Source organism: Agelaius tricolor, unplaced genomic scaffold (assembly GCF_023055355.1).
Source record: "Agelaius tricolor isolate 1412-34295 unplaced genomic scaffold, bAgeTri1.0.p SCAF_15, whole genome shotgun sequence".
Taxonomy (NCBI): Eukaryota; Metazoa; Chordata; class Aves; order Passeriformes; family Icteridae; genus Agelaius; species Agelaius tricolor.
Window position 1 is genome coordinate 5,460,406 of NW_027269275.1, and position 12,135 is coordinate 5,472,540.

A 12,135-nucleotide genomic window follows, 5' to 3' on the forward strand; every position below is an offset into this window, starting at 1 on the left:
TGCTTTTTTACTGTTCATGGAAATGATCTTTACTGATGGTGATGATGATGTGTTTTTGCCTTCTTGCTTTTGTACTGCTTTCATGCTGTGCTTTTGCTTGTTGCATAAGTTCATCTCACTGCAGCCAGGGGATTTGCCATGTCTCATCTGGTGCCTCATTATTTACCTGTTGTACTGCATGATTCAATTAAGTAAAATAATTCTTAACTGTTATTGTGGAAGGCTCTGGCTCTTTGGAGCAGATTCCTCTAGCGAATGGCCCTGAGTGGATTGGGAAGAGGCTGGTGGGGGGCTGTGTTGTGGGGTACAGGAGCACCAGGCAGGGAAAACACTGTGGCCCTTGCTGCTTTGCCTGCCTAGTGAGAAATGGGTTAGTGCCAGCTGAAATTGTTTCTGTGCCTCTCCTGCAGCCCTGTGAAAATTAAACCCCAAACCGTGACCTTCACCATCAGTGGGAAGGCGCACGAGGCACAGCTGACAGTCGTGTGCCCCAGCGCTCGCAGCAAGAGGGGAACGGCCGTGCTGCGCTTCAAGAGGCTCCGGGTGGGGAGATCCGAGAAGCTGCCCCTGGTCGTCCGGAACGATGGCATCATACCTCTCAAGGTGAGGAGGACCTGCTCAAGGAATGGTCTGGTTTGGGAACAAGCGCTTGTGGCACAGGGGAAGGGTCCCAAAAAACATGGCAGACCTGGGAAGAGGTGTCAGAAATTCTTTTTAAGCAAGTGACTGACATCTGTTCTCCAAGAAGGGAATTCTTGGAAATTTTCCATCCAGTCTTTCTTCTTTAAGTTGAACACAAGAAAGGTGGTGGAGTATTTTCCCCCCTGTCTCTCAGGTCACCTTTTGTTCTCATGGACATGTGTGATTTTCCAGTTCCATTAGATTGTATTTGATCCCAGTTTACTACATTTTAAGTAGACTTAGATGTAGTTTAATTACATTCTGCTCATTACTTTCTGTCCTGTTTGGTTCTGTGTCAGTTCTACCCAGATGTTTCTGAACGCCCTTTTTCTTGTCTGGTTTGACTTAACTTTTGTGCTAAGTGCTGTTAGTAGTGGGAGAGGTGCTGGGCTGCCATGTGGGACCAGCAGCACTGTGGTGTCAGTCCCTGTGCCACCCTGTACTCACACCAGCATCACTGTGCTCTGGTTTCCCTTTTCTCAGTTTATGTTACGCCTGGAGCACGAGTACGGAGCGTTCTTCTTGAAGGGCAGGGCCTCCACACTCGAGGTATTCCACACTGAAGATGAGGACTCCGTCGGAAATGGTAAATTCATTAACCATAAAATGTGATCATGCTAAGAGGGAAAACTCAGCCAAGCCTGCTCTTGGCTTCTCCGAGCAGCAGCCAGATGTTAGGCACAGTTTTGTTCCTTGGGCTCTCTGTCCCCCAAGCTTTTCTTGGCGCCTTTTTGCAGGGTTTCTTCCTAGCAAGTTGTAGGAAGTTCCTCTGTTCTAGACGTGGGGGGTTGAGTTGTGGGGGACTGTCACTACCACAGTGGACCCTCTGAGATATTTGCTGCATGTGGGAAGGTACCGACCTGAACAGACACAGCCCTTGAGCACACAGACAGCCAGCAGAAGCCAAAAGCACTCTTTGGCTCAGCTTTGCATATGGCTGGAGCTGGCTGGAAGCAGATGGAATGAGGGCTGGGCATCAGTCTGAGGTTAAGCTGCTTAAGTGGTGATGTGTCTGGAGGTGGCATAGGCACAAGGTGTCTTGTGAGCATAGGAAGAGGGTCTGGAACCACGGAGGGGGTAGAAGCTGTGCTTAGAAGGTACCTGGTTTCAACCTCTTATTCCTCATATATCCTATGGAAATATTTCCTCTGTACAGCTGTATCACTTAACTCTGATTTCCATTGCTGTGCAGAGAGCAAGCCCACAAAGCCTTTCTTCCTTCTGCATCGCGGGGAATCAACAGAGTTTGATGTCATTTTCAAACCCACCCTGGCTCAACGTCTGGAAGGGAAGATTCGTCTGTTGGTGGGGGACACCTGCTCTAACAAGATCCTAGTAGAGCTGGTGGGTGAAGGCCACAGGGACAGATTCGCCTTCAGAGGACTAAAGGAAGACACAGAGGAAAGGGATGCTAAGAGCAGTCTGAATAAAGACATCATTGATGGTAAGAGAGGAGAGGCTGCCAAGGTGGAGCAAGGAAGAGGACAATGTCTGATCATGTGTGTCCTCCCTCTAGCCAGGCCTGGGCTGTCACCCATGGGACTTGGTGGCCTATGGGCAGGGCAGCCATGCATGCAGAGCAGTGTGTGCTGTGCTGCATGTCACTGGCTTAGGGATGTGTCAGGGTGTTTCCCTGGAAGTGGTGGGATGGGGAACTGCCTGGGGAACTCCCTGCAGAGGGAGGAAGGCTTGGAGCAAGGAAGCATTGAACATGCAGGTGTCTGTGCACGTGAGGGGGTGGATGGAGCTCCCTGCATGCTGACATCCCTTGCTCTCCTCCTTTACAGCTGTCAGAGTGAACCACGTGGACTTTGGGCACTGTCCCGTCGGGAAGCGCTGCCGCAGGACCTTCGCCATCGTCAACCGCACCCGGCACCGGTTCCTGCGCTTTGAGTGGGAGGCAGACGGCCCATTCCACATCTCCCCCAAGGTGAGTGTGGACTGCTCTGCCTTTCCCCACTGCTCAGGCCCTGCCCTGGTGTTCCCAGGAGCTGGCAGGGAGTCCTCGCATGCCACTGATAGCCCATTCCAGTGCCATGAGGAACTGCAGTCCCTGGCTTGGCTGGGCCAAGGCTGCCAGCCTTGCAGCAAAGGCTTCGTGTTATGGGAGGTGGCACCTTCTGTTCATACTTTTGTCTATCAAACTTCACATAAATCCACTCTGAAGTGCAGATTCCTGGCACAGCTGCTCACCACATCAGTTCCTTTTGCTGTCAGTCCTGTCCTTGGCAGTGCTTCCAGTTTGGTCTTGACTCCCTGATTCCCCCTAGGTGGGACACCTCCGTCCTCGCCGTGCCAAGGAGATCAAAGTGTCCTTCAAATCAAATGTCCCAGTCACCTACAGGAGGCACCTTGTGAAATGTAAGGTGACCAAGATCGAGTTTCAGCTGCCACCAAGGAAGGTTCCAGACTGGGATGACCGAAAGTGCATTGTCTCATGGAAGACTACCCCCAGGAAAGACCCAGGAGACAAATTCTATAAAATGGAGAAGGTAAGAAGCAAAATGGCAAAAAAAGCCAACCCAGCTTTTACAAAAAGAACCACCATAACACCATCACTGCTGGCTGTGCAGCTCCTGCCTCCTCTGACATTGGGCAGCTGTGAGGTTCACCAGCAGTGCAGTCCAGGGGGAGAGGTGGATGCACAGTGACTGGATACATCCACACAAGAGGGGGAAGCCTTTGGACAAGAGACCTTTAGCCACACACAAACCATCAGTCTGTGCCACAAGCACAAGTGTTGCAGCCCATGTTGAATGGGGGACAATGTTTTATGATTTTATCCCATTTTATGGTGTTAGAAATGTCTTCATCCCATTTGGTGCCTTTTCACCAACAAGGAGGTAAGTCTGCTGCACTCTGTCTCTTCTTTTGAAGCAGAGAGAAATCCACTTCTCCTGCATATGCTGGTGAAGTCCAAGTTTTGTCTGCATGGATACCAGAGAATTTGGTTATAGTCTCTGTATTGTGTGGGATATCTCATCATGGAGTAGCTCAGGCACTGTGTGACAGTATGGAGGAGTCCAGAGAAGGATCATCTCCAGAGACTCTGACTTTTATTGTCATTATTGCCACGCAAACTCATCTTGGGTGAAGGTTAATTCTGAGTTTCTGGACCATTTTAAGGCTTCTAAGCCATCCTCTTTTCTGTCAGAACATCTGCAGTTGGAGACTTTCCTAGTGAGATCTTTCACATCCCAAAATGCCCATCCTCAGCTCCCAGCAGTGTGGCTGTTGATCCACACAAGAAATTTGGAGAGCACTTTCTCCTAAGACAAGAAGGAAAAGGTGCTTTCTAGAACTCTTCAGTCATGGGGTTCTCCATCTACAGAGCTCCAGCAGGGGAACTTAAACCAAATTTTGAGACCTGGATTTATAGGGGACCAGGAAAAGAGTCCGTCCCTCTACAAGGTTGAAGTACAGGGACTGGAACACGGCTATAGTCTCCATGGGGATATTAACAGCTGTGGTAGTGACTGCTTGGATCAGTGGGTAGAAACAACTACTGTAGCAGAGCAGTCCCAATTTTGTCATCTTTCCAGGGAAGTAAAAGTGAATGGTCCTTTCCAGTCCCTCTATGAGGCTGATCTTGGAGGCCAGACGATTCCCTTCTCAGCCTGACCTTCTGGGCTCTGCACAGTGATTCCTCCCTCCTGTGTTTGCAGGTGGTCGAGCCAGTCCCCGAAACGGATCACACTGTGGTGGAGGACAGCACCCAGGAGGCCGAGGTGTGCCTCAGTGCTGCTGTTGCCTACACCCAGCTGAAGACGAACACCATCGTGGTTCAGTTCAAGGATACCTTGCCCTTCCAGACAAGGACAGCCACGTGAGTGTTGGGGGCCAGGCACAGCTCCTCCGGGGAGCAGGAGCTGCCTTTGCCCAGGGCTGGCCCAGTGCCTGCTTCCCAGAACTCTGCCCCAGCCCAAACCAGCACAGGCCCATTTACGTGCACACAAGGCCAAGCAGGAGATGATGGTCAGGAGAGCCTCAGTGCTGCCATACCTTTCTGCTGAGAACAGAAAGGTTTGCTCTCACTGCATGTCACCTGTCCTCATCTGCTCAAGAATAAGTTTGCAGTCAAACCAAGACCTAAAGTCCAGAGGAAGCCCCTTAGCTTCAGTGTCCTGGGCACCATGTTGGCCCTTTCCTCTTAAACATCCAGACTTGGAAATACTGTTTTGGGCCACCCAGGACAGCAGTCTGAGCATGGCAGGGTTGCCTGGGGAAGAAGGTGCTCCTCAGCAGAAAGTGATACCAGAAGTTCCTCAAACAATATTACTGTACTATTTGCTTTATATTTATTTGACTTTTTTTTTTTATTCCTCCTTCTTGCTTTTCAGTTTCAGAATTCACAACACAGGGAAGGTAGCCCTGGAATACTACTGGGAGGAACTTGTAGCTAGTAAACCAGTGAAGAAGCCATACTCAGTCGCTCTGATGCGTAAGGACATTTCACCCCAAAACATTAATTGCTTTTTCATCCTTGTCCACACATCCACTTTCATCAGCATCTTCCCAGCTGCAGCTGGAGCATTTTCTCCTTGTCCCTCTCTGCCTTTCAGCCTTTTCTGTTCTTGCTCTGCCACTTCTGCTCTGCAAAGGAGCTGAGCCAGGCTCTGGGGAGAGCCACGTGCTGGGTCAGGACTGGGAAGGGGGACATCAGGTCATCTCTTGGAGAAGTCTGAGACTGGGAAAAGCAGTGGTGTAATGAGTGAGCTGCCCTGCAGCCACTGTCTGTGTGCAGTTCCCCACTCCAGGGCAAATGCAAAGTCACTGTCTAAAAGCAACTCTCCTGCTTTGGCACAGGAATGTGTGCTGCAGGCAGAGACCCTGCTCCCAGATGCTCTCTTTCCTTCTAGAATAAAGTACTTGGCCAGATATGCTCCAAGTGCATCCCAGCTCTCTTCCACCTATGTGCAGCAGGAGGCAGAGTTGCTGGGAACACAGGTCTTTGAAAGGTGTCCTCTTGCTCCCTGCAGGTCGGTTCCTCTCCAATAAAGTTGTAAAGCATCACAGAAAGCTGCTGCGTCGTTACTGGCGGCGGCTGGCCCGTCCTCCTAAAGTGCGGCGGCAGCCTGACAAGAAGCAGCAGCATTCCAAGTGGTGGCAGCAGCAGCAGGATTCCAAGCAGCAGCAGCCTTCTAAGCAGCAGCAGCTTTCTGAGAAGGAGCAGCTGGATTCCAAGCAGAAGAAGGGTTCCAAGAAGCAGAGCCGCTCCAAGGAACAGCACCTCCCTGAGCAGCAGCAGCAGCAGCCCGAGGAGCAGCAGCCCGAGGAGCAGCAGCCCGAGGAGCAGCAGCCCGAGGAGCAGCAGCCTGAGCAGCCAGCCCCTTCCAAGAAGAAGAAAAAGAAAAAGCACATCTCTCTGCAGCATACCAGTTCCTCCATGGAAATCTTCCCAGATCTGACCGATGAAACACCAGCAGCACTGTTCTCCATCGACCCCTACCGCGGCACCCTGGCTCCTGGCGAGATGCAGACCTTCCATCTGCGCTTCTCCCCGAAGGCTGTGGGGAAGTTTAAGACCATCATGGTGTGCAGGTGGGAAACGTCTCTGCCAACTCATGCTATCAATGGGTGTCACTGAATCACAGGGTGGGACAGGGTGGAAGGGACCACAGGAGGTCATCTGGTCCCACTTCCCTGCTCAGGTGGGGTCCTCCCAGAGCACAGGGTTGTGTCCAGAGGGCTCTGGAATAATTCCAGTGAGGGACACTCCACACTCTGTAGACCCAAAATGAGGAATGCAGGACTCCAGGGGCTCTCCAAAATGCAGTTTATTACATCCAAGATGTTACAGTAGTCCAAGGGGTGGGTGACAGAGCTGTGCCTACAGCTGTCAGCTCCAGCTGCAGGCAGGCTTGGAGACCCCTTGGTTTTGGTTACAATGCATTATATACTTTTCTTTGCTGAGCATCTTAATACAGTAGAACCAATCGAGACCTTAACTATTATCTACAGCCTATCATAACTGCTATAATTATGTTACTATTAACTGCTATAACTGCTATAATTCATGTTACTATTCTCTAATCACTAAAAGTTAGTACCTTACAGTTTCAGCTAGAAGTTGTTTTTCAGTTTTCTTGCAGTGGAAAATTCTGAGACCTTTTTTCTACTTGCAACTTTGCTGCCTTGTTTGCCTGTGCTGTCTTTCTGCTTGGTAAAAACATCTCCTTGTTTGAGGTGGGTTTATCCTTTGCTCTAAGCCATAAAAACCCCTTCTAACCAACACACCCTTTGCCTCCTTGGTTAGTCAGTAAGACTGGCTCAGCAATTCTTTTCTTCTATATCAAAACTTGCTTCCATCTCTATTCCTTCATCAGACTCTACATGTAAAAATCTTTCTGCCAAGCATACATATTTGTGAGACTTTCTTGTCAAACTTTCATCCTTCCCAACAACACTCTCTCTGGGCAAGCTGTCACCTACACAGGAAAAAAGTTCTTCCTCAGGTTCAGGTGGAATTTCCTGTTCAGGTTCTGCCATTGCCTCTTGTCCTATTGCTGGGCATCACCAAGCACAGCCTGGTTCATCCCCTAACACCCTCCCTTCAGTCCCTCTGACTGGGGAGGTGGGCAGGGGAGTCAGGCAGCCCCAGAGAGGCAGCAGAAACACCCACAGGAGCACAGAAAGATCATCATCTGGCCTTGGAAGGGAGGCACTGGGAAAAGACACCGTATGAAACATCACGCTCCTGGAAGGTTGCAAAATCTGGAACGAGAGATCTGGGGACAAGCCAGTCCCTAGCTCTGCTTCCTTTTGGGACAAGCAAGGCCTGCTTCTCTGCATGGAACCCTGTGTGCTGTAGTTGGTTCCCAGGCACTTAACTGGTCATGTTCCTGCCCTTGCACCTCTGTGCAGTGAGTGCATTTATTTAATCTGCTGCTCACTGCTTGCACAGAGAGAGGATGCAACACTGTGTGCTCTGCAAGGAGACAGAAAAGCAGCTGGCTGGAAATGTTCCTCTGGCTAACACCAGTCCCCTTCTTCCTAGGATTCCTAAGCTGAGGCCAAGTCAGAAGAGGGTGCGGGTGATTTTGAAAGGCAGGGCCCGGGACAAGAAGAAGAAGAGGTTTGGTCAACCCAAACGCCCGGCGTTACGGCAGAGGGAGGAGAGCCCGAGGCCCAAGAAGCATGTGCACTGGAAACTGCCCCCTGAGTGACAGCGTTTGTGTCAGCTGGAGCCTCCACAGGAGCCAGCAACACCGTGCCTTCTGCTGCTGATGGTCTCCCAACCTAAATTAGTTAAGTAATTCTTGGGTAATTGTTAGTTAATTGTTAATTGACATGGCTTTCAGAGCCCAGGCTAGTTTAATGTAGAACCCCAGTGCCACACCAGGAGTGGGGAAGTACCTTGGTATGGGGATTTCCCAAGCTAGAACTTTTAGAGCTGCTTGCTCTATGGTGCATGATCTTCAAACCATGATGGAGGCCAGGTAAAGGAGACAGGAGGAGGCTGTGTCTTGAGGTTCCAACAGAAGAAGGTTTATTGGTTGAAGGGATCAGGAGCAGAAGAGCCCCAAGCGCTGCTGTGCTTGAGTTTAAATACAGTAATGTCATTATAGTGCAAGAGTTCTATTGTCATTACATTGCAAGGGTTCCATATTGCTAGAGTTTTGTACCTCCTTGATGTTTCTCATAGGCACCTCCTCTAGGCACTGACTCTTCCTTGTCCTCACAGCAGCCAACTGACTCCAGTTCCCCACAACCAACCAATCCACTCTTTTATAACACTCTTCTTATTGGCTACAGGTGTGGCCTGTTAAAATCAGGCCTGCTCCTAATCTTTAATAATTAACCCAGCTGCAACTCTTTTTAGGGGATAAGATTACTTTCTATACTACCTTTATTTACTTATATTCTATTCCCCTACACAGTAACAAACTGGATGGGAGGATACAGACAGGCATCCAAGGGGGAATCCTTGGGGGAGGAGTGAGGGGATTAGGTCACTTGCTTGGGGCCAGTTGGGGCAGGTGGGAGGAGAGGGCAGGTCACATGGGCCCCTGGGACATCCAGGTTTTGGGGAATTCCAGAGGGGTGGCACGATCAGGGATGGGTTCAAGGTGGGAATGACAAGGGAGACTCAGGAACAAGGGGCAGGGTAACACTGCAAGGCAGGTGGAACAAAGGGCAGGGAATACCACAAAGGGCAGCTTCAGGGCTGGATACAACTCAGAGACAAGCCAGCTTGGGGAAAATACAGGGGTGCCTTGGAACAAACTACCAACGTTAACAATGTACTAATAAAATAAACATGGGCCACAATAGTTAATTAAACAACTGGCAATAAATCGTTAGTTGTCAGCTTGTCTTGGTTGGAAAGACAGGTGTCTGTGGGACCTCTCTGGAATGGAGAATGTGACCTCCTTCCCTCCAAATTATTATAACTGAAATTAAGGGGCTTTCAGGCAAAGATATGGGAAAAGGAGTAGCAGTTCTTTACTAGCATGTAAGGCAAACAAAACCAACACTGGCAGCAACAACAAACAGAACCAGATACCCAACCTTCCCTCGGCTGCAGGCACTTCCCCTTTGCTGTAGTTCTGGTCACAGCTGTGCAGGGAAGGGAGGCAGATAATGAATAAAGCAATTACTAGAGAAATTTTAATTAAGCTACACCAAGGAATACACTGGAGAGCTCAAGCACTGTGTGATCAGTTCGGAAGAACTTATTGCTGTGAGGGAATCTATACAGGAATCAAACAGAGACTGAACAATGTTGTTAAAATTTGTTAAAAGGTAAATAAGAAAGTGATGAGAAAACATCCCAGTGAGGGAAGAGCCCTAGCCCTTAGACCCTTTCAAAATATGCAAATAAATTACACTGAGTTCCCCAGAATACAGAGATGGAAATACCTTCTTGTAATAATTGATCACCTCACCCACGGGGTAGAAGCCTTTCCTACCTCAACTGCAACTGCCTCCAAAGTGGCTAAGATGCTATTAGAACAAACATTCCCAGATATGGGATAATGAAAGAATAGACTCAGAGAAGGGAACACACTTCAGAAATTTTGCATTCTATATGTGTTGAATTAGACATAAATTGGAGATTTCATACCCCGTGGCACCCTCAAGGCTCTGGATGTGTGGAGAGAATGAATGCTATCCTTAAGAACCATATTACCAAATTCATGATTGAAAGCAGATTAGCACTATTACGGATCAGAACTGCTCCAAGTAAGGACATAGGAGTTTCTCCCAATGAAATGTTACTTGGGTTACCTTATCTGGGAAGGGAGGAGGGGTTGCCAATGGCTGAAACTAATGACTTAGATCTCAGAAATCATTTGCAGGCAATTGCACTCTCTCTCATGGATCTTAGAAGAAAAGAGTTGTTACCCCAAACATCACCTCTAGACTTTCACATACGCCAGGTAAAACCAGGAGATTGGGTTCTAATAAACTTGGAATGATGATACCTTAACAGCAGCGCGGGAAGGTCCCTTTCAGGTACTTTTAACAACTGAAACAGTTGCCAGGACTGCAGAAAAGCTCTCATGCCTCTCAAGTCAAAGGGCCAAGTGGAAGCTCCTCCTCAAACTTGGACAGTGGTACAAGGAAGTGACCCTTAAAAGTTAATCTTCAAAAGATGATTTAATAGTGAACAGTCAAGGGCAAGACTGGACTGACCTCTGTATTTGCCACCTGAGAGCCTTTTGTTCCGCTGTGGGCTGCACCCCCTTGGGTGTTGAGCAGTGGGAATATGAGGCAAACCAGACTTTGACAAAAGAGGAATAGGAAATGATGTTCTAAGACTCTGCAAATTGCTGGATGGAGTGTCATGGCTTCTATGCTTCACCTCTGCATTCCTGCAGTGTGCTGTTCTAGTGCACAGAACTCGGGAAGCAGGTATGGATACCGAGGAAGGTAACCTTTGGTGCTACAGTCACCCTCTGAGGTTTGCATCATCCCAGCAAGCATGGATGGAACTGCTCATGGCAGGCACTGCACACAAGCGTATCTACATCCTACTTTGCTTGAGTTGGAGGAGAACTATGGACAGCAACCAGAACTGACAAATCAGGAACCTTTAAATAGACTGAATTTAACACCGACCTAAGAAAAGATGGATTAATCTTATTTATAACTGCTTCACAAAAGGAGCCAGTTTGTGCTGACCAGATGGGGTAATTAAACCAAGGGCTTCAGCAAAAACAGGATAATAAAAGGAAAGAGTGGATTGTGAGAGATGAGGTGAGATTTTGCTGAAGCCAAAGGTTGTTAGGTTAAAGAATGAAAGATGTTGGTTTTATGTGGTGTTGTTTGGATTTGTTCTGGTTGGTTTGTTGAGTGTTGCTGTGAGCTGGGAGAGGGGTGGGGTTGGAGACCTGACTAAAAAGAAGTGGGATGAGAGGGGTGGGGACCATAAATTTGCAGATGACAGCAAGTTGGGAGCATGTGCCTATCTGTTGGAGGGTAGGAGGGCTCTGCACAGGGCCCTGGACAGGCTGGATCCAGGGTCCAAATCCAACAAGGTGAGGTTTAACAAGTCCCAGTGCTGGGTCCTGCACCTCGGCCACAACAACCCCTGCAGCGCTACAGGCTGGGGACAGAGTGGCTGGGCAGTGCCCAGGCACAAAGGGACCTGGGGGCACTGGTCAACAGCAACTGAACATGAGCCAGCAGAGTGCCCTGGGGGCCAAGAAGGCCAATGGCTCCTGGCCTGTGTCAGGAATGGTGTGGCCAGCAGGAGCAGGGAGATCATCCTTCTGCTCAGCAGGGGAGTGAGCACCTTGAGTGCTGTGTCCAGTCTGGCCCCTCAGTTTAGGAAGGATGTTGAGATGCTCAAGCGCGTCCAGAGGAGGCAACAATGCTGGTGAAGGGCCTGGAACACAAACCCTATGAAGAAAGGCTGAGGGAGCTGGGGGTGTTCAGCTTGGAGAAAAGGAGACTCAGGAGAGTTTATCACTCTCTACAACTCCCTGAAAGGTGGTTGGAGACAGGTGGGGGTCAGTCTGCTCCCAGGCAACAAGTGACAGAATGAGAGGACCCAGTCTTAAGCTGCATCAGGGGAAGTTTAGATTAGATGTTAGAAAAAAAATTCTTCACTGAAGGAGTGACAGCACACTAGAATCGCCTGCCCAGCGAGGTGGTGGAGTTGCCAACCCTGGACATCTTTAAAAAAAGAGTAGACATGGCACTCAGTGCCATGGTTTAGTTGATGAGGAGCTGTTAGGTCATCGGTTGAACTAGATGGTCTTAAAGGTCTTTTCCAACCTAATTCATTCTGTGATTCTGTGAAAAATTGGCCGTCGGGAGAGAATGGAAGTTCTGTGGAATACCCATCCAATGGCAAAGGAGATAGGGACAGCCCCGGCCAGGAAAGGGTATAAAAAGAAGCCATTTTCTCAGGGGTTGGGTGTCTTGGTCTGTTGGGCAAGGGCAGCACACACCTGGCTCGTTACTAATAGAGTATTCTTTTGCTTCAACCATTTGTCCCCACTG

The 12,135-nt window shown here is 49.2% G+C and overlaps 1 protein-coding gene across 1 annotated transcript in view; it reads left to right on the forward strand.

Moving 5' to 3' along the window:
- The window catches only part of LOC139596578 (hydrocephalus-inducing protein homolog), a 63,716-nt gene extending 52,774 nt beyond the window's left edge, over positions 1-10,942 (forward strand). Inside the window, exons 56-64 of the mRNA XM_071440984.1 lie at positions 411-603; positions 1,165-1,267; positions 1,874-2,125; positions 2,469-2,611; positions 2,952-3,173; positions 4,347-4,507; positions 5,022-5,284; positions 5,661-6,222; positions 7,679-10,942. Coding sequence (XP_071297085.1) covers positions 411-603; positions 1,165-1,267; positions 1,874-2,125; positions 2,469-2,611; positions 2,952-3,173; positions 4,347-4,507; positions 5,022-5,284; positions 5,661-6,222; positions 7,679-7,847 — 2,068 coding nt within the window. The 3' untranslated portion in view covers positions 7,848-10,942. The remainder of the gene's footprint in view (positions 1-410; positions 604-1,164; positions 1,268-1,873; positions 2,126-2,468; positions 2,612-2,951; positions 3,174-4,346; positions 4,508-5,021; positions 5,285-5,660; positions 6,223-7,678) is intronic.
- Positions 10,943-12,135: the final 1,193 nt, after the last annotated feature.